The sequence below is a fragment of the Tursiops truncatus genome, chromosome 2 (genome assembly GCF_011762595.2).
Source record: "Tursiops truncatus isolate mTurTru1 chromosome 2, mTurTru1.mat.Y, whole genome shotgun sequence".
Classification (NCBI taxonomy): domain Eukaryota; kingdom Metazoa; phylum Chordata; class Mammalia; order Artiodactyla; family Delphinidae; genus Tursiops; species Tursiops truncatus.
Window position 1 is genome coordinate 94,168,441 of NC_047035.1, and position 22,144 is coordinate 94,190,584.

Below are 22,144 nucleotides of genomic sequence, written 5' to 3' on the forward strand. Positions count from 1 at the left end.
GCACTTTTTTTTTGGTCTTTTATGACATTGGTGTTTTTGAAGAATCTAAGCCAGTTGTCGTGAAATTGCCCCACAATCAGTATTTGTCTGTTCCATCATTAGGTTCAAAGGAAATATTTTGGGGAAGAATACTATATAGGTGATGTATTCTTCATACTTCATCACTTCAGGTGTCCCAGTACTAAGTTTGATCACTTGATTAAGGTGGTATCTTCCATATCTCTCCATTGTAAAGTTATTTTTCCCCTTGGTAATTGATAAATCATATGTGGGGTGATACTTTGGGATCAGTGAAGATCCTACTTTCAAACACTCTTCACCCAACTGTGCATCAATGATAATCCTAGTGTGAATCGATTATTACATTGATAGATGCAAAATGACACTTTCCTAATTCTATCATTCCTTTTGCATTTATTAGTTGATATTATTATATAAAGAAGAGCTCCCCCACTTTTCATTTGAATATCATTATGAACTTATGTGCTTTTTTTTTCAATTAACTATGTTATACCTTATAACTATGTTATACCTTTTGTCCAGATTTGGCCAATGCGATCTCTGTTATTGTTTAAGCACACGATGCATTTTTATTACTAGAATAATTTCTAATATATTACTACTCAAAAATAGGACCTGAGAAAGGGACTCCAGAAGGTGCGGTCTTATTCAGACTCTTCTTAGAAGTCTGCCTTCTTCCTCTGTACTCTCAACCCAAAGTGAGGATTTCGGGTTGGAAGGAGATAATTCTGAATTAAACTACAGATCAGTGTCACCCAATTCTAATCCCTATTCCCTTTTTTCTAGGCATACCATATCTACTGCCATCCTAATCCTTCTGTTGGGCACCTCTCTCCTCCTCTGTATTTATTTACAACAGTCAAGAGCAGCAATTGGCCAACCGGCCCCTATCCAGTTCTGCAGTCCATATGCCCCAGGAACTCCTTTTTGCACTGGTCTGTGGTGGCCTTGGCCTACCTCTTCTACCTACTCAAGTAACTCTTTTACCACGAATTTAATTACCTGTGTTTCCATTTATAGGATCTTACCTAGCCGTATGGCCTGCTGCCTCTGCCAATTTAAAAATATTATTGAGGTTGTCTGAAAGACAGACAGCATTGTGACAGCGAATGCCTGACAGACGTCACACGTTGTGGTGAGTCTCAATTGCGGGATAATAAATTTTTAATTATTTAATATTTTTATTTTTAATCAATGATGATAAATTTTAAAATTCATGATGTAATTGCATTATTTCAATTCATACTTTCAGAGTTCCAGCTCCCTAAGTTTCTAAGAACTACTCCCTTGCTAAAAATCAGATTCTTGGTTACATTATTAAGCTAATAATATCTCAGTTACATTGTTAGCTTAATAATGTAACGGATCTGCATACATAAAGGAACAAGAGAAAGGAATGAAAGGGGGAAGGGAATTAACATTAATGGCCTCATATCCTATGCTGTGCTCTGTGCAAATGAGAACTTATTGATATAGTGCATCACAGTTTGTAAACTGATTTTATATACATTAGGTCTCAAGTACCCTTTGTCTTATAGGACAGGTGTAAATATATTTTTGTTTATTTGTTTGTTTCTGCAATTTTATAAAGAGTACAAGTGATGCTGTTTTATTTCCTATTTGGAGCCTGAAATTTCTGGTTCCATAACCAGAAGCTGCTACCTAGTCCTTCTAATGGAATGGAGAGCTAGCTTATTCTTAGACTGTCAAGCTCTGAACTTGCTCTGAATCTCAAGCTTTTCTATCCACAAAACAGGAGCTTTCAACTGTTTTTCTATATATTAGATTTATTGGCACTAACTTTTTAAAAAGCGTGGGTACGCGTTCTCTGGCGCAGTCCGCTTGCTCCCTGAGCCGCACACGCGCTGTGAAGATAGGATGGGTCAGCTGGTACCTTTTACAGTTCCCATTGGGGGTGACAAAACCCTGCTGATGTGGGAGCTGAGCTCTCAACCCACAGCCAAGGCCTTGCAAATGAGACGAGCCGGAGCGAGGGAGGGGTGGACGAAGCCGCCCCACGCCCCAGTAACTGGGCTCCCTGGGGTACTGCTTCAGTACCTCATCTGCCTGTGGTCTCCGCTGAGAGGAATCTTAGTTCTAGAGATGACCTGAGCAGTCAGCTCTCCCCCATAGACTTTTGAGGGATAGTTCCCAACAGAAGTCATTGCCTCCTAATGCTTCTCGAAGCTTAGGATTTCAGAGGGAAACTTGTTCATGAAATGAGAAGTGTTTGGAGTTCCAGGCTCACCACAGTTACCTGTGGCGAAGGGCTGGGGGAATATAAGGGAATGGGCGGTTTGGTTTCCTGGGCCTGAAATTTACTGCACTTCCTTAGCGTGGGACCGCCCTACAGCATTCTCTGTTCACAGTCTTCTCCCAGTTTGGCCTTCTGTATTCTGTCTGAGTCTTCCCAAACGCAGCAGTGGCCTGTCCTGGGTTCTATGCCATCATCAAGTTTTATTCAGCAAGGGATGCCCACAGAGCCCAAAAGGCATGCGACCAGAAGCAACTTTTTCACACATCTCCAGTGAAGGTGGGTCCAAATGTGGAATTCCTCGCTCTACTGGGATGATGTGCTGAATTTAAAACTAATAGGCCATCGGGAATTCCCTGGTGGTCCAGTGGTTAGGACTCTGCACTTTCACTGCTGAGGGCCCGGGTTCAATCCCTGGTCTGGGAACTAAGATCCCACGGGGAAAAAAAAAAAAGGCCAGCCTTTCTACAGCACTGTGGTGTACAGAATGCTCTCAGATGCACTGCTCCACTGATCCCCCAGTTCACCAGTTGTTTCTTTTTTGTTAGATGAATAAACTCGAACTCAGGATGGTTAAGTGACTTACTTAAGTTTCATGACAGTAAACGTGGAAACTAGAGGCCAAACCCAAACTTAACTGATGTTAAACCCCATGTCATTTTATGCTGCCCTTTAATTTAAGAAATCTTCACAAGAGTCTTCCTTTTATTTACTTTTATGTGGATTTTAAATGTGTGAGGTTGACAATTTTTTATTTATTTATTTTTTGCTGCGTTGGGTCTTTTTGCTGCATGCCGGCTTTCTCTATTTGCGGCGAGCGGCGGTTGCTCTTCCTTGCCGTGCGTGAGCTTCTCATCGCGACGGTTTCTCTTGTTGTGGAGCACAGGTTCTAGGCACGCAGGCTTCAGTAGTTGTGTCTCACAGGCTCTAAGCACAGGCTCAGTAGTTGTGGCACACGGGCTTAGTTGCTTTGCGGCATGTGGGAACTTCCTGGACCAGGGATCAAACCCGTGTCCCCTGCACTGGCAGGCAGACTCTTAACAATTGTGCCACCAGGGAAGTCCCGAGCTTGACAAACTTTGGTCAGATGTAAGATAAAGGAGGCTTCATTTCATCATCATCATCACTCTCAAGCTGCCTATTCAGAACTCCCTTCAGATTCCAGAAAATGGTTAAAATATTCTTTAATGCATTGTAGAAAGCTTATTCCATATCAACATGCCATCCAATTTTACTTCCCCAGAATTAACATTTCATTATGTGCCTCCATTCAGCTACCATTCCTTTTTCAAGGACCATTTCAATTCCTCTGAATAAGTGAGTGAGGCTTAGATTTTCCAGACCTTTCCCTTTATAATTTTGTGTCTTCTCTGATTGGCTTCTTGCTCTAGCTACTTCCTACTGACCTTGCTGCCTCTTCTCACCCATATTTCTTTACTCACTGATTTCACCTACATTGAATCTGAGAACTCTCCTCAGCTGTGACTCCAGGTACACTACCTCCCACCTCTGTAATCTGTTTAACACCCACTTCAATCCTGGCTGTACTCCCTGGGATTGAAATGATTTTGTGTCAGACATTCTTTAGTTTGCGGACCCTGCGACCATTTCACGTACCACTCAGATATTACAGATGGTCCTGGAAAGAGTATGAAACAGTTACTTGGTATCAGTTGTAAGTAATGAGTTCTTTTCTTATATTGGACATTAAGACCATTCCAGAGCGTAGGTTGTGAGATTTTCACAGCATAAAGCCCGTCACTGATAGAGTACTGAAGAAAATGTTCTACAAGTCACTATAGAGTTGAGAGGAAAGGGCATTCGTATTAGATTTCTTTATTTAATGCAGAGCCTTAGTTTACTACCCACAACCCCGAAATTGTTTCCTTATTTACTTATGCGTTCTTTTTCAATTTTATTTATTTATTTGGTTGCACCGGGTCTCAGTTGCAGCAGGCAGGGTCCTTGGTTGCGACTCAAGGGCTCCCCAGTTGTGGCATGTGGGCTCCCCATTTGCAGTAGGCAGGCTCCTTCAGTTGTGGCTTGTAGTCTCCTTAAATGTGGCATGCGAACTCTTAGTTGCAGCATGCATGTGAGACCTAGTTCCCTGACCAGAGATCAAACCCGGGCCACCTGCATTGGGACCAAGGAGTCTTAACCACTGCACCAGCACGGAAGTTCCAATTATGTGTTATTTTATTCACTGGCAGGTATACATACTTCTTAGCTTTTTTTCCCCTCTGTTTTTTATAAATACAGAAAAGAGAATAACATCTTAAAATAAAATGAGGAAAGGCCTAATGTATCTGGTTTTTCTCAGTAGCATGAAGGGAAATGTTTGCCAGCAAGAACTGTGGCAAGGTTATCCCAGATGTGAACTGTCTCTACTACGCAGTGGCTCAGAGCCCTTCTGAAGCTTCCTAATTGTCCAAGACAGCTCCATTATGACTCACTGCACAGGACCTAGCGTCCCATGTGACACTCAACATTTAAAACTTAGTCTTCATTTCTCCTTCCCTGCAGGCAGCTTCAGTTGGAGAAAGTAATTTCATTTTATTATGTACTCATTCATTCCCTCAGTCAACAGACCATCACTCCTCTATTGTATGCCAAGATCTATGCTTGTTTCTGGTAACAAGGAAAGAATAATACATGGTTCCTTCAAGCACTTAAGGAGCTCATAAACTAGTGACAGAGGAAGATGCACAAACAAATCAATAAAGAATTAACAATGCTTTGACTTTATTTGTATTATTTGAATTTTTATGACTATATTTATATACTATACCCTGTTCAAAATGGAAATAGACATTTAAGAAAGAACTAGTGATGTAAAAAAATCCACAGTAATATGTAAGTTCTTTAGAGAGTTAAGAATGGAAATATTTGCGCTCTCAAAGAAGCTTGTTAATGCAGATGAACCTCTAATTCTTTTCGTTGCTTCATTTACGTTTATAGAGGTAGACGTATTCCCTCTTCTTACAGGGGTTAGTAACTTAGGGAGGGTGTGCTACAGATTAAGGTCCTAATTCAGTGGCAGGTCCATCTTATCTCCTCTTCACGTCATATTCTCAAGCAGGAGCTACAGGATGAGACGAGTAAAACAGTCCATTCCTTTGCTTACACCCAGCCCCATCATAGGCTTCTGCTGGGCTTCCTTGGTTGCTTTCATCATCACTTACACCACCAGAGGTCAGGGAACCTTCTGGTTAATCAGGGGCCCTGGAAATGATGCAGAAAAGTACTGACTTAAAAATAATAAATAACATTTATTTAGGGCTCACTGTGAACTCGTTGCTTAAAATGTCCTACTTAATCTTCACCACTCTATAAAATTGGTATTGATAAATCTTAGGTATATCCAAAATAAGTCTCTATGTAGGGTTGTGATATTTTTAGGTCTTTTATGTCTTTAGGTTCATCTTGGCACCAGACCTAAGGCGGTTCAACATAATACGCTTGCCCTAAACAGCTCCAGATGCCAAGAATTGGCAAATTACTACTTTGATTTCCATGGGTGGTCAAAAAGGATCATCCAGGTAAACTCTGTAGACTTTCTTTCACTAACAAGACTCTTTTCAACACTGAACTCCTAGACTTTAGAGAGAAGAATAGAACAGGGCTATGGGGAGGAAATGTGGGAGGCTTCCACATGGAAGTATCTGAGCATTGGCCTGCCACCTAGAATTAGTGTTAATCTCAATGACTTGGATGGTGGTGTCCATAATTTTCTCCAGTATTTGTATGGTATATCATAAAGAAATAGTTGTCCATATCTAGTGATTCATTTGCAAGTCTCAGTTGATTTTGAAGGGATAGGATACCTAAACTATTACCTGGGATAGCTGCAGTTTAGTTTTTATTTCTAACAACAGTATATGTTGAAGTCTAGCCTTTAATTCAAAATCCTAACAGCTTCGGGATCTTTATAACCTTGAAGAAAGGGAAAATGAAGATATTGTGACACCACTTCAGAAGCAAAGCCTGAAGTTCTTCTGTGCTTTAGAGGTGGTGTTGACCTCCCACGAGTGCAGGAGTCCTGGAGTTGGCATGGCTGAGGAACCTTTGGATAAGTTGGAGGAAGGTCTGCTTTCCAGTATGTGTGTGTGTGGGGAGGTAAGGGAGTGGGATATCTCTTTTTTCCTTTCTTTCTGAAACTCAACTTTTCAGATACATCATCATCTTTTCTAAGCAACTAAAGCCCTGGGCAGAATTGTTCTGCCCGACAATATAGGTTTTTATCTTAGGCAATACCTGACAGCACCTTAAACTTTAGAATTTTAATACTGACTGCCTGCCAAGAAGCTTAGGAGGAGGGAAAATTAGGTTTTTTTGTTTTGTTTTTTTGGTTTTTTTTTTTGTTAATAATTTGTTTTGGGCTAAAATAGTCCTTCAGATGCACATATCTCCTGGCCTTCAGTTATCCCAACAAAATCTTTGTTTAAAGATTGAAATAAACTCATGTGTAAATGTTCAGTCCTTTGCCTCCTATAAAAGGGCTTGAGCAGAATAAGTAAACGTAGATCCCTAGAAAGGGGATTCTGATTGGTACTGAGTTTTTTCCTAGAATCCATGGCACTTGGGGTTAGGGTTTTAAGTCGGAGGCAGGGCTGTTAGCGAATAGGGTGGAGGAGGCTCCACCATTCACCTGAGTGGGTGATGGTTGAGTAGAGTCCAGATCATCTGCACTACAATCAAAGCTATCTCACTGTATGAGTCCAGCCCTTGACGCAGAGGATAGCAGGGTCTGTAGCAGTGTAGCCTCAGCTTGTCCATTTGAAATCTGTGAGTAATGTGAGATTTGTGCCACGTTCTTGGTTTACATTTCCCATCTAATATTTTAGGAACTTCCAGACTAGATCTGAGCAGTAAAAATATGCCATGCCAGGGTATACCTGCAACGGAGACATTCACCGTACCCCAGTGTGGTGCCTGCCCTTAATCACTAAGGTAATGATCTAAGAATCACAGATGCATTTTTAGTTTTAAACATATAACCTAGAAATCAGTTATTCATATAGGCATTTTAAATTCATCTGTTTGGTTGGATTTAGGGTCATTATCATTACATATGAAAAGGAAGGTAACCCAGAAGCTTGCTATTCAGAAAGCTATGACAGATGCATTCCAGAAATTGCTGATTGTGGTTTTAGGTAAGATCTTTTTGAATGTCGTTGAAGTGCTTCAGTTTCAGTGAGCAAATAAATTTAATTGAAAAATTAATTGCATGAAACTAATGGTTATCTAAAACATTACATATTCTTTCACTTCACCAGATGCTTTCACAGCAACAGTCTTACATTTGTTCTTTGTGGCATTTATGAGAAAGACGACAGCACATATTATTGTCCCCAGTGTTTAGATGTAGAATGACTTGCCTCAGTTCATACAGAAAGTGTTTGATCCAGTTCTTCCGCAATTGCTTGCTTATCATACAGAATAGGGTAGTGATTATAAGCTTTGGACACCTGTGTTTGAGTCCTAACTTTGTCTCTTAGATTTTGTTGTTGTAGCAATTTTAGGTTTTTCCAGCCAGAGACATTTGAAGGTATTTAATATCTCTAAGCTGCAATTTCTTTATCTGCAAATAGGGTTAGTAATTCAGCTTACCACCAAATCGGGGATATTGTAAGAGTAAATGAGGTGATGAATATAAAAAGCTTAGAACTATGCCTGAAACATAGTAAGCAGACAAAGTATATTGACTATTATTTTTACCGTTGTTTTCTTGTTGAAGAGTTTATTAGATTAGGTTTTTGGAATCAGTTTAATTTCAGTTTTCATTTCTGATATATTGGGTAAATATCATTCTTATATAATAATCAGCTACGTTTTTGTGAGTCTTGAAATTGGTCATGCCATTGAATAGCGTTGATTGTGTTCCCTATCGAGTTATACAACGGTGAGAATGTCACAGGCTGTGCCCAAAGGAAACTTTATGATTAGTAGATTCCCGGAACAGAATTGCTCCCCTGCTTCACAGCCCTGCAGGCTGAGAGACTGAGAAATCCTAGCTAAGTTTTCAGAGAGATTATTGGCTTGTAAGAGTTGACCCTGGATTGGACTTGGCCTTCCAGCCTGGGCAATCCTTCCAGTGAAGTTTGACTTCCCTGGTCATCAGGCAGAATCTCCATCCGCTGTCAACTCTGGGTAACAACCTTTAAGAACCAAACTAATTGCCTGGGTTGTTTGTGCCTAATATGCCAAGGTACTCCTTATATGTACGCAAAACCCCTTAGACCAAAAAGCCTGGTGGCTCTAGCTTGCCTTGAGGCAAGCTGTATTGTCCAAAGGGTACATGGGCCAGTTTCTGCCAGTAGGGTGTTCAAATGCTCTGTCTGTCTCTGTCTCCAAAGCTTTGTTGATTGTATCTGGTAGAATTTTGGTCCCAAGGAGTAGACACTTGCCTTGCTTCTAATAGGAAGTATCTATTATAGTCCAGTGGTATCTCTCCCAGGTTTGAACTCACTTTGACCCCCACCTGATGCCTTCCTATTTAATTGTATTGTGATTGAACATTTTTGTTTCCACAGCTTTTAATCTCTGTGTCCTTATTCCTTAGTTCTTATTTCTAAGATCATAAAGTTTTTGAACCAAAGTTGATACTTCTTATATATGTTTTCACAAATAATTATAATAAAAACTGACGTGTCAGATGAGGGAACTTCTAGGAAAATGCTCTTATTTTCTGCTTTTAGAAGTCAAAAGAATGTCTAATTATTCGGTGCTACCATTGTATATAGGAAGTTTTAGAACAAGAACACTTCTGAATTGATCCTTGTTAACTTTATTACAGAAAGTGGTAAAACAGCTGTGGCATATAGACCCTGTGAAGATGTCACAGATGCTAGAACCGAAGAGGAACTACAGGATTTAATTGAAGTATGTGGAGTTAAAAACTCAAGAGGTACATAGCCAGTGTAGCCATAATTCAAAACAACCAGCAGGATTTGGAAGACTTCAGCATGTCTACTCAACCCTGTCTTCCTTAGGGAAATGTGAAACTCTGAAAGTACTTTTGAGGCAGGGAATTTCTAGGACTTTTCCAAGTCCCGAGCCTTGTCTCTGGTCCCTATTTGAAGTTTGGAGAGCAGGATTGAGGGCCACCAGTGTACGTCTACGGTTGTGGACACAGGAGAAGACACAGGCCTTTTAGAACTCCCCTCAAATAGAATTGCAGGGACTTGGGAACAAAGTAACTATGGTTTTAAGTGTGATTATGCTACACTGTTTAAAAACTATTCATGCCTTTCAAGTAAGGTATATTACCCAGATCTCAACATCTCATATATATCTTGTGTTAAATCTTTTGCCAAAGATTCTTTCTGTAAACGAGTTATATGGATACCTCGAATTAGAGATTAAGTTGTCAATGTAATTTCTGAAAGAAAACATTAGTGTACTGCATATAGGATTTTTATTTAAAAGGAGCAAAAAATGTGTTTCATGTCATTGAGAGCTTAATTTGGGGCTAGATTTCTGATTATTTAACTCACCCCAATGTTGCAAAGTTTGTTTTAAAGGGAAGAAAGTAGAGAAAGAAAAGGTGGTTATGTTGTGAAAAATGAAAAAAAATTGAAAGTTTTTCCTGTACAAAATAATTATTTTAATTTTAATTCAATTTAAATCAGTCAAGGAAACTTCAAACGTATCCATGTTTGGGCTATAAGAAGTCTAGCTTCCTGTGAAATGTGAGAGGAAAGGATTCCGTATTGATACTAAAGATTTTGGAAACCTGATTATAACAACATATCCACTCCTAAATGAGGCCAATCTTGGAATCAGTTCCATTTAGAAACCATTATGTGTTAGGCAGTGGAGATAAGATGAAGCTCCTTCTCTCTTGGAGTTTAGGTGTTAAAGGTGTAGCAGACAATTAAAAAGGACTAAAATTAAATAGATTGTGGAAAGGACTGTGAAGGAAGTAAACTGGTGCTAGTTACAGTATTTCAAGAAAATTACTTAATATGCTGACTTTAACATTCTAAGTGTCTTCTCCATGTGTACACACAGGGTAGACCTCTGAAAAGTGACACTGTAGTTTTTTGTAGATTAATGGCTCTGTTGAGAGAAGGTGGGATGGGGGAAGTCTTCCCATGCCAATGTAAAGGGCCATTCACTTGGTTTTAAACTCTCTTTCCCAGAATGAATTGCTCACCTGCCCCAAACCCCTCCTACAGAAATTCTTGAGTCATCACTGATTCAGTGGTAACCCCTAAGAACACAGTTGTGAATGTATAATGAGACGTGAATACTGAGAGTTCGGAGGAAATGGCAACATTTTAGCATAATTGTAAGGAGTGTCCCCCTCCCGCCAGCCTAACTGGTGCTCATTTTGCAGGTCAGCTACTTTTCTTGTCAGCCGAGTGGCCAAAGGCAGGAAGAATGTCTCTCAGACTTCAGCTTTCAGGAGGAAGTGTTCAGATTGCCAGAACTGGACTAGCACTTTTGAATTTCCCAGAATGCCAGGTCCTGTGGCATTATTCTGTAGGGGTGGTGGAATAACTTGTTCACAACATAGGCCTGGTCCTGTTGGTATTAGGATTGTTTAATTTTGGCATCCTAGGATAGCAGCTCTTTTTAGTCCTGAGAAGGAACAGCTCAGGGGTGTACAACAATTCAGATGAAACTAACTAATATTCAATGACTATCTCTCACTACTCAGTTGTTTATTTCTATTAGTCATTATTCTCCTGGTTTTAGCTCTGATGTGTGGATTACAGAGGAGTCAACATTTAAATCTTCATAATCTGTGTATTTGTAGCTTCAGTATCATTACTGACCCATAGTTTTTTATGGTTTGGGAAGAGTTATTGATTTCATGTATCATGTAAAGGATTCACAATGATGATAGAGCAGCTAAGATTACAATAATGGCTGGTAAATTGTTCACATTTTCTCTACCTTTGCATCTATTGTATATATATGAGTTAGTTTAGATGTCAATATTAGTGAAATAATATAGAGGACTAGAGAACTTATTTTAAAAATCACTATTGTGTGATGATGAAAATGTAAAAGTTCTTCCATAATCGGTGATGTTGTGTCTTGAGAGCCTAGATGAAATTGGTATGCCTTAGTGATATACAGGATTTTAGCCTATGATTTAACTTTGACAAAGCTACATCACTTTTTACTTTTATCTCATTTATTGAGAAAGACATAATTGTTATGGTGTTGGCTTGAAACTGGTTGAAAAGGACTTGAGTCCTTTCTTATTTTACATTTACATAGGTTGGATCTTGAAACATGGGATATGATGTAGGGCATTCGTGTAACCATCCTAGGTTAGGAGTAGCAGTTTCCACTGCTAAGACTTCTTGTTTAGACGCAAATGCTTTTCAAAGAATGAAGATTATTAGCATTACCGCTGCTACTGAGATGAATGAGCCAAAGACAAAATACTTCGTGTTGTGTGTGCCTCAGGGTACTCAGACTAATGTAGTGACATCCCTGAGAGGCCAAGAAAGTGCTGCAGGAAGTCATATTTACTACTACAAATATACTTGTAAAGTGAATTTTTGCTCATGCTGAGTTAACTGTATAACCTGAGAATAGTGGGAATCAGTGTAGGAAGCCTCCTATAATAGTGAAGACTGCTCCCATGGACATTAGGTCATGGAAGTGTGCTACTACATAGTATGTATCCTAGAGGACAATGTCTGGGGAGGAGTTGGCTAAGATGATTCCTGTCAAACCACCTACTGTAAAAAGAAAAACTAAAGCCTAAAACTCATAATATAGTGGGAGGTAATACAGTATTACCTCCGTGAAGAGTTGCTAACCAGGGACTTCCCTGGTGACGCAGTGGTTAGGAATTCGCCTGCCAATGCAGGGGACACGGGTTCGAGCCTTCGTCTGGGAAGATTACACATGCCGCGGAGCAAAAAGCCCGTGCGACGGCGCGCCTAGAGGCCGTGCTCTGCAACGAGAGAAGCCACTGCAATGAAAAGGCCGCGCACCGCAACGAAGAGTAGCTGCCGCTCATGGCAAGCAGAGAAAGCCCACGTGCAGCAACCAAGACCCAACGCAGCCAAAAAAAAGGAGAAAAATTAAAGAAAGAGTTGCTAATCAGCTAGATACTTTTACTCCTGTAGGGATAGAAGTAATTACGGTAGCTGATGCAAAGTGTGCTCCTGAGTTGACAGCTATCCCTATGGTAAACATATGATGGGGCCACAAGAGAAATCCTAAAAAGCCAGTAGACATGACTCATACTATTCCCAAATAGCTGAAAGGCACTTTTTGTCCTAAATAGTATGTAATGATATGTGAGTTTATAACAAACCCTGGTAGGCCATGAATACAGACTTCAGGGTGACCAAAGAATCAAAATAGGTGTTGGTATAGGATTCGGTCTCCTCCTGAAGGGTCAAAGAAAGTAGTGTTTAGACTTCTATCTCTTAACAGTATGGCAATTCTGGCTGCTCGGACTGACACTGGTAATTATAGTAATATGGCTATAGTTGGGGAAGATTAAACTAATTGTGGTGTTTGGTATTGGGATATGACTGCTGGTTTTGTATGAAAGACTATAGTAATAAAAGTAATAATACCAAGAGTTACAGAGACACGGGCTAAATGTAAGAAGAAAATGGTTAGGTTGACAGAGGCTGCTGCGTGGGCCAGATTGTAGGCTAGAGCTGAATATGGGATTCCACTGGTACCAGAACCTGCGTCTACTATTGGTGATATGAGTAGGAGTAAGAATGATGGGGGAAGTAGTCAAAATTTTACATGATTTTTTGGGGGAAATGCTACCTGAGGTGTCTGAGTTGTTAGTGGGCCAAGTCAGTTTTCAAACTCTGCAATCATAATGGGTACAACTCTAAAGAAAATTATTACAAGTGCAGGGACTGTTATGACTACCTTACAGATTTGGGCATCTCCAAGTAGCGCTCCAGGTTAGCATAGCTCAGCCTGGATTAATATACTTAAGGTGCTGCCTGCTACTCCAGCTCAAGCACCAAATAGTAAATACAAAATGCTGATATCTTTGTGATTTGTTGAAAATAATCAGCAGTGTATGAACAGAGGTAAAAAGACTGAGCTAGCATTCGACTGTAAATCTAAAGGCAGAGATTGAGCCCTCTTTCTCAAAAACCCTGTGGTGAATCAACAAATTGAATTGTAACTTCAGAGAAGCAGCTTAAACTTCTGCCGGTGATTTTCCTGCCTTTTTTTTCTTTCTCAAATGAAGCAGAAGTAGACTGAAGCCAGTTGACTAGAGGATTGGCCTGTTAACTAAAGTTTCCTGGGGTTAAAACTCATCAATCTCGTAAAGATTTGGCTGCATTACAATGTTTACTTTACATTCAATTGATGTAGGATGAAGGCTTGCAATCCTTATTTTTAGGAATTAAGTAAATTTTACTTGTTTAGGGTTATGAAAGCTCTTGGTCTGAACTAACCTAAATTCCTAGTCCAGCACTGATAGAATGGGTGTTATGTGTAGTAATCGTGTGGATATTATGATTGGTAATGATAGGAAGGTTATTTCTTTGTATGTTCAAATTGTTTTATTTTTGTGTTGTTTAATGAAGGGAACATAGTTAGTGATGTGGAGTATGTTAGCTGCAAGTAGAAATATATGTTGAGGACTGCTATGATAGCTATTAGTGTTGGTAGAAGGATGTTATCATTTTTGTTATCTCTTGGATAATTACTCATTTGGGTAAAAACCCTGATAGCGATGGGTGATGTCCTAATGATACTATAATGGTGAGGAAAAGGATTTTGATGGGAGGTGTTTTATCTCATGTGTGTGATAACGATACTCTTGTAGTACATGATCTGGGCATAAATAAGAAGAAGAGAGTGTTGTTATGATATAAATTCGTATGTTTAGGATTGTTATAATTGGAATATACTTTATAATAGCTGTTATTCATCCTATATGGGCAATTGATGAGGAGGGTGTAATTTTTTCCAGGTGAGTATGGCCAAGTCTGCCTCAGCCTCCAGCTATGATTTATAATATCACTATGATTAATAGTATATTTAGCTTGATGGATGGTGACATGTGATATAAAACTGATAGGGGTGCAATTTTGTCAGACTGATAGCATCAGGCCTGCTGTTCATGGGATGCCTTGTGTGACTTCAGACACTCAGAAGCGAAATGGGGAAAGTCCTACTTTTGTGACAAGGGGCGATTGTCATGAGGGTGGATGCTGCTGGATTAAAGATTTTTGTTATTCTTTGTGTTCTTTGACCAGAGCATATTAGATTAATGATAATAGCCATTATAAGTAGTATTGATGTGGTGGATCGTTTTAGGAAATATTTGTTGGATGCTTCTGTAGCTTATGGGTTCATGTTTTTTATTAGAATGGGGATACCATTAACCAGTGTGAGCTTGTTATACAATTATGTTTCCTGAGAAAATGGTCAGTAGAATGATAGTAAAAACAATGAGAGTTTATTAGTACAGGAAGGATATACGACAACATTTTGGGGGTATGGGCCTGAAGCTTACTTAGAGAACCTTACTATATAGCATGTGGTGTAAAGTGGTAGCATGGAGAATGTAAAATTCTTAGGAAGAATTCAATTCCAGGAATAAGAGCATTGAAACCTCTATGATTTACTCTATCAAAGTAACTCTTCTGTCAGACATATTTCTTAAGTTTGTGGTGGGTTGCCTGGTATGATGACAGGTAGTGAGAAAAACCCTCATATATATAGGGCTAATGTCAGTAGTAAAAAAACTTTTTATAAGAGATGTATACGTTGATCATATCAAAATTCTGGGTAGGATGCTCGAATTCATAGAAAGGAGGTTGTTAGATGTGTTTTAATGGTGACTTGGGCTGTATATAATTCTGGCACCTAGGGATTGTCGAATGCTCCTAAAAATAGATTGTTGTGGAAATGTTTATTATAAGGAAATTGACATATTCTCTAGGAAGGACGGGGTGAATGGGCCTGCTACATTTTCTACACTGAAGACATATACAGGTTTTGATTCTACTTCTGTGAAATCAAGTGGGGCTTCATTGGATTTCTGCTACTGCGGAGATAATCAAATTCTGGGTAGGGGTCAGGAGAAAATTAGTCATAGGTGTTCTCGTGTAATAATTACTGTTGAAAGTGTAAATGATCCATTTATCAGTAAGACCGAGAATGGAATAACTGCTACATTACTTCATATGAGATTGTGTGTGCTACTGTCCCTAGAGCTCCAGTGAGTGAGTATTTTGAATGTGAAGCTCATCCAGATGAGAGGATGGAATAAATGGCTAGGCTTGATATGGCTAATATAAATAATATGCCTACATTTATATTAATTAGTGGATAAGATACGGGAAGAGGAATTCATGTTGTGAGAGACAGGGTTAAGGCTAGCATTGGGGCAATAATATATAAATTGATGATGTTGATGGACATAGAGGTTCTTTAATAAGTAATTTGAATGCCTCAGCAATGGGTTGTAATAATCCATGGGGGCTGATTATTTTTGGTCCTTTCTGGATTTGTATATAGCCTAGGATTTTCCATTTAGTTAATATGAGGAATGCTATGGTGAATTAAATTGGATCATTTGTGAAAGAATGTTGATTATAAACATATTCTTAGGAAGAGGACTTGAAACAGTGCAGATAAAGGTTTCAGTTTTACATAATTACTGGGCTCTGCCACCATAACAAACCCAGTTCTACAGTAAGGTATGTATAAATTAATTGAATGTAGATTTTATCATCATTTAGCTTGCAGACTTTTTGTAAAGTAAGCCGTATTGCTCTTGTCCTTTCATACTGGAAGAAACCTGCAATAGACAGAAAGCAACCAGGATGACTCCAGTCTGAACTCAGATCATGTGAGACTTTAATCGTTGAACAAACAGACAATTAATAGCAGTTACATGATTGAAATGTCATCATCCAGCATCAAGGTCATAAACCATATTGCCGATATGAACTCCAGAATACAATTACACTGTTATCCCTAGTAAAACTTGTTCCGTTGATCAGTGTTTTTAGGAACAGGTGATAAAGCATTTTGACTAGCTGGTCTAAATTTTGATCACTCAGAGGTGGTTTTATTATCCAAAAAATAAATGGCACACAGAGTCAAGGTGCACCGGCTTCAGTAGTTGTGGCGCACAGGCTCAGTAGTTGTGGCCCACTGGCTTAGTTACTTCGTGGCACGTGGTATCTTCCCGGACCAGGGATCGAACCCGTGTCCCCTGCATTGGCAGGCAAATTCTTAAGCACTGCATCACCAGGGAAATCCCAGAATCGCAGTCTCCCTTTTAATATACCTTAAGCCCAAAGAATCCATGGAACGTTGTTACAGAAAATAAGACAATAAAATATTGTAAGGACTATAACAGAAGCATATAGTACACAGTTCATATAGACACATCCCAAGCAGTTACAAAGTATATAAAAGGGGAGGCTGCAATTTTATTTTATTTTTTATTATTTTTTTAACATCTTGATTGGAGTATAATTGCTTTACAATGATGTGTTATTTTCTGCTTTATAACAAAGGGGATCAGTTACACATATGCATATGTTCCCATATTTCTTCCCTCTTGCATCTCCCTCCCTCCCACCCTCCCTATCCCACCCCTCTAGGTGGTCACAAAGCACCAAGCTGCTCTCCCTGTGCTATGCGGCTGAGGGAGGCTGCAATTTTAAAAGAATCAGATAAATTATACCCACAAACTCCCAGTATTTCCTGGAACATTGCAATCTGTAACCCTATTGTAGGAAGCAGAAGATTCCAGGAGACATTCTACAAATGAAGGACTCTAAACGCTGTGGTTGAGCGTTTAGAGCATAAGGAATTCTGGAAGGAATGTATCCTCACCCAAGGAGGCAGGTTCCTATACTTCTCTAACATCACATCCCTGTACAATTCCCACTGATCTTGGTCCAGGCATTCTCACTCCTCTTGAGAGAAATCTATGGCCATATCCTGGAATGTCAGCAGTCCCTGAAATTAAAGGTACACATGCCATGTGGCCACGGGAAGAGTTCATAATGTGACCCAAGAAGAAAACAGCAAGTTAAGAGAACTGGTTTTAATTTAGAAGAGTGTCTTCAATTATCACAAATATATATATACACTAGAAAGTAACTTTCTCTACTTTATTTCTAACTACAAGAAAAGAGTATGGCATGTGATTCACAAAACCAGTATAGAGACTATACTTATATGGAAAAGAAATGATAAAATGATGGTTTCAACACAGGCATATGCATTTTTGAATGTTTTATTTATATAAAATTAGATAAAATGTGTGTATTTCTCAGACAGAAAAGACATGTCGAGGTAGAAATGTACCTTTCAACTATTCTTGGGTACACAAGTACACTGGGGAGATTGTAGAAGTGCAGATTGTGATTCAGTAGGTCGGTGGACCTGAGTTCTATTTTTTTAACAAGCTCATTTTTAACTAGTGATGCCACAGTCTCTGACCCATTAAGGACAATTTTGAATAGCAGAGACATAATTAGAAAGGTAAAAATTCATATTTAATTTTGAACTTAAAGTGTTTTATGGATTTTACACCTTTAATAGGACAGTAAGCACAGCAGCAACAATCATTTGTGAATATTTACTATAGACCGTGTATCTTTCTAACTTTTTTGTGTAGGATTCCAGGAAAAAGGCCTGGGCTTCGGTCACAGTCGGGGGGCCCTCAGGCCGGGCCTCCCCTCCAGGAACCCCGACGGGGCCCTGCGCTCCTGGCGGCTCCCTCCCCCGGCGCCCCCCTCCCTCCCGAAAGGCCTCGGGGCAGAGCGGTCCCACCCTCTGCGCCCAGAACGGAGCCCGCGTTTCCGCAGAGCTGGAACTCCCGCAGCTCGGGGTCTCTTCCCTCCGCCGTCACAGAACTCCCCGGAGGCCGAGGGGAGGGCGGCCTCACTGAGGCTGCCGGTTCTGGAGGGGCCCCGGCGGCCGAAGCCGCGACAGTCGTGCGGACGGCGGGCCGGGTAAGTGGGCGACGACCCTCCGCCTGGTCCGGTGCCCGGGCGACAGCGCAAGACCAGCTTCTGAGGGACAGGGGTTCGCTGCCACCCGCCGCTGCTGTGCAGAAAGAGCTGCCCCCAGCGTCTGGTCCCGGGGAACTTCGGTCCCTCCTCTCGCCCCTGTCCTTGGCGTGGCTCACGGGGCCTGTGGGGCGTGGGGAGGGGGTCGACCTGAGCGTCCTGAGGGGAAACTGGGCAAGGGTGGAGCAGGGTCCGGCTGCAGCCTCAGCGCCTCTCCTCCCGACTGCGGGGAAAGCGGCTGAAAACTCCTCCCGAATCTCGCAGGCCCCTTATTCAGCCGAGTCTCTCTGCGCTTCTTCCTCCCTGGGCTACAATATCGGGGGGGAGGGGACAGGGCGGGGACCTGGCACAGGTAATGGGAAACATTAAAAGGTGATTTTTAACTAAAGAAAACCAGCTCTCCCAACGTGAGGAATGTAGCGCTTTTTTTGTATAGGAAGATGCCAGAGTCTGGGCTCACTGAAATCCTTCCTTTCATATGCACCTCAGCTCTCTGGGGCCTGCATTCTCTATTTGCATATCCTGAATTACTCAGGGCCTGCGGCTCACACTGGAGGGCTGCAAGTGCTGATGACTGTGACATACTTTGTTTACTGAGCTGGCAAGAAATATTTCATTTCTCACAGGCTTGAGGGGCAGACAGTGAAAAAGAGTCGGAGAATCTCACTCAGCATGTACTTTGGTTTACATATAGATAATATTTATACGTAACTGTGCTAATAGAGGTTCTCAAGTCCAATCAACTTGTACTACTGCCCTCTAGGTATTCATTTCATCAGTATCATGAGATAAATGCCTATAGAATTGACTTAATCCATTTAAATAGCATAATGATTTTTAAAGGAAACATAATAGAAATATAACAACAAAACCTTTACCACTAAAGGCTGGGTCTGGAACAACCTACATAAATGTTCATTGTTCAAATATTGAAAGATGTATTCAATAGAAATATCAGCAAAAATGACAAATAATAAGGGCAGCAGAATGTTGAAATGTTCTATCTTTATCATTACAGTTGCAGAAAGTCATATATTAGTAGGCACTGGGGGCAGAAGATGCCTGATTTTATATCTTTGTCATATTTGTACAGTTGTTTCAACAAGTTACTTAAAGACAAAATGGAAAAACAAGGAGGTTTGTGCCTGAGATCACGTTGATGTGAAACCAGGGATGGCCACCTTGTGCCAGGTGAGTTAAGTTTACGTGGCAGGTAGAAGGCAGAGCTCCTGAGAAGCAAGGGTTGTAATTTATCTGCTGGGTGCCCCTTAAGTTCTGTGACTGACTGATTGTCATGTTTTGGGAAAGACCTGATCACAGGAAAAGGGTGGGAATAGAGTGATTTGGGGAGCAGCTAACAGCATTCATCACGGCTCAGGGCCTGAATGAATTTTAAAGAAACAGGAAAACAAATGCTTCTCATGGAATCAGAGAATGTGAGGGCTGGACAATCCCACGAAATGAGGAGCACCCATCCCATTTTCCAGACGAGAAAACAGAGGCCCAGCAAGGTGAAATCCCTCACCCAAGTTGCACCAATCTCTCCTCCCCACTGCATGGTTCATGAAAGCAGGACTCTTCCTGTCGTGATCACTGCTGAACCCCAGAAAGGGCCAGGCATCTAGCAGCTTCTCCAAAAATTTTGGTTTACTGTAGGAGGAATGCTATTTCTTTCTTTCTCACTCTTATTCAGGATTGTGCCAAGAACTCCCCAGTTTTCAATGTAATTCGATAAATGTAAATATTAATTGAGTTTTGTTGTGATGAGGACTTAGGCTTTGAAGGTAACAGACTTGGTTCAGATCCTGGTTCTGCCACTCAATAGCTGTTTGGCTTTGGGAAAATTATGAAACCTCTCTGAGCTTATTTCCTCCTTTGTAAAGTTGGGATAAATATATCTGAGCCAGCAGAGCACTTGCATGAGAGATGTGCACTAAATATCGGTCTTTCTCACTCTCTCAAGCCATCGCTCTGTTCTTCCCAGAGAAGTTGTACAGAAGGATATAGTACTTTTAAAAAAATAATTAATTAATTAATTAATTTTTGGCTGCGTTGCGTCTTCGTTGCTATGCACGGGCTTTCTCTAGTTGTGACGAGCCAGGGCTACTGTTTGTTGCGGTGCACGGGCTTCTCATTGCGGTGGCTTCTCTTGCTGCGCTTGCTGTGGTGCACTGGCTCTAGGCGTGCGGGCTTCAGTAGTTGTGGTCTTGCAGGCTCAGTAGGTGTGGCGCATGGGCATACCTGCTCCTTGGCATGTGGGAACTTCCCTGACCTGGGCTCGAACCCATGTCCCCTGCATTGGCAGGCAGATTCTTAACCACTGCACCACCAGGGAAGTCCGGTATAGAACTTTAGAAAGAGGGGTTTTAATTTATGTCAGGTAGTGTACATGTTTCTTGTAGAAAAGATTATTCCACTATAGAAACTTTTAACACGCGATACGACTACAAATGCAGTATTCTGTGGGCTAGATCTTATCAGTAAATTTCATAATTGGACAAATGAGAAAGCACTAGGTACTAGGGAGTAAGAAGATTCAAATCTGGGGTGTCCCCACCCCAATTTCAAGAGCAGGGTATGTTTTTCAAATCCATATTTCATCTGGTCTTTGTTTCTCATCCATCCTCGGTGTCTGCCTTTCTCGAGAAGGCTCAGATCCTCCGCTTTCAGACCCTCCCGGCTGGCTGTGCCCCAGCTCCCGCCCTGGAACCTCTGCATGCCTGGGTGTGCCCACTCTCCCTGTGCATCACCACCTTTGCCAGGGAGCTGCTGTATCGTGCACTGCTTGCTGTACCCCAGAGTACCTAGACCCTTCTGGTACATGAAGTACACCCTCATCACCGTGAGTGCACGCCCATCCCCTTACCTTATATCTTGCCTCTAAGCCAGGCTTGGGGGTGACTACAGTGTGCATTCAGCTATGTGAGCTGCTGGGATCAAAGTGAAGTTCCCAACTTTAGAAGTTGCAGGCTTGAGGGGCACACAGTGATTTAAAGTCGGGTCACCTGACTTAAAGCGGGGGGGCTGATTGATTTAAAGCCATGGCAGCTGACTTAAACCCCGCTTCTCTCAGCTGCAGGACGAGACCAACATTGGCGGTGCTCGGGTTCGCTCCAAGCCAGCACTGCTGTTCAGGAAGAGCTTCCAGTAGTGCCTTAGTGCAGGGGGACTTGGTGCCTTGTCTTGCCCCTGCCCTCAGAGGGGGGCCACCTGCTCTTCTGGAGGAGAATCAGGGAGGGGGAAGTGCAGAGTCCCGGCTGGAGTTGCGGCACCCCTTGTCTGATGGCAGGGAAGGGGGGCGGGGCTGTGTGGTGTCCAGGGGCTGGACTCATCAGGTCCACTCAGCTTCTCAGCTTCCTAACCTCCCCACACACACCCCACAAGAGTCTCCAGTAATATGTAATTGTGCCTTAGGTTCTTGGTCTTCAAACTAATACCCAGACTCCCAGGTCCCTTGATTCATCCAGTTCTTCTGTGCTCTTTTTTGTATTAGTTACAGTCCTAGAAGAAGGGGGTGGGGATGGGACTGGAGGGACCCCCGCAGCACTGGCCTCAGCTGACTAAGGAGAACCGGGGCCTGCGCTCTCACACATGTGGGAGGACCTTTAAGGCGGAATCGAGGGGGCCAGTTAGAGGCAGTCCTTGCTGCCTCAAGTGAGTATGGATCACCGTCCAGTAGGGAGCGCGCTGACCCCTGAGAAGTACCGTTAAGAGGATGTGTTCCTCCTTTGGCTTCAAGGACGTGGGTGGGCTTCAGGGCTTCAGTTCCCCTCCAGGCCTCCAGGTCCGACTGCACCCCAGCGGCCTTGCAGACCTGCCTTCCTGTCCCAGAACTTTCCAGGCTCCAGGAAGAATCCAGACTGCAGAG

General features: G+C 41.6%; 1 protein-coding gene across 1 annotated transcript; it reads left to right on the forward strand.

Annotated features, from left to right (window-relative positions):
- Window positions 1–1,899: 1,899 nt before the first annotated feature.
- LOC109549564 (RAD52 motif-containing protein 1-like) lies at window positions 1,900–10,718 on the forward strand. The gene is given in 7 exon segments (XM_033852611.1): window positions 1,900–1,986; window positions 2,357–2,554; window positions 5,692–5,814; window positions 6,191–6,359; window positions 7,330–7,428; window positions 9,072–9,157; window positions 10,617–10,718. Coding segments are annotated over 7 exon segments (864 nt in total).
- Window positions 10,719–22,144: the final 11,426 nt, after the last annotated feature.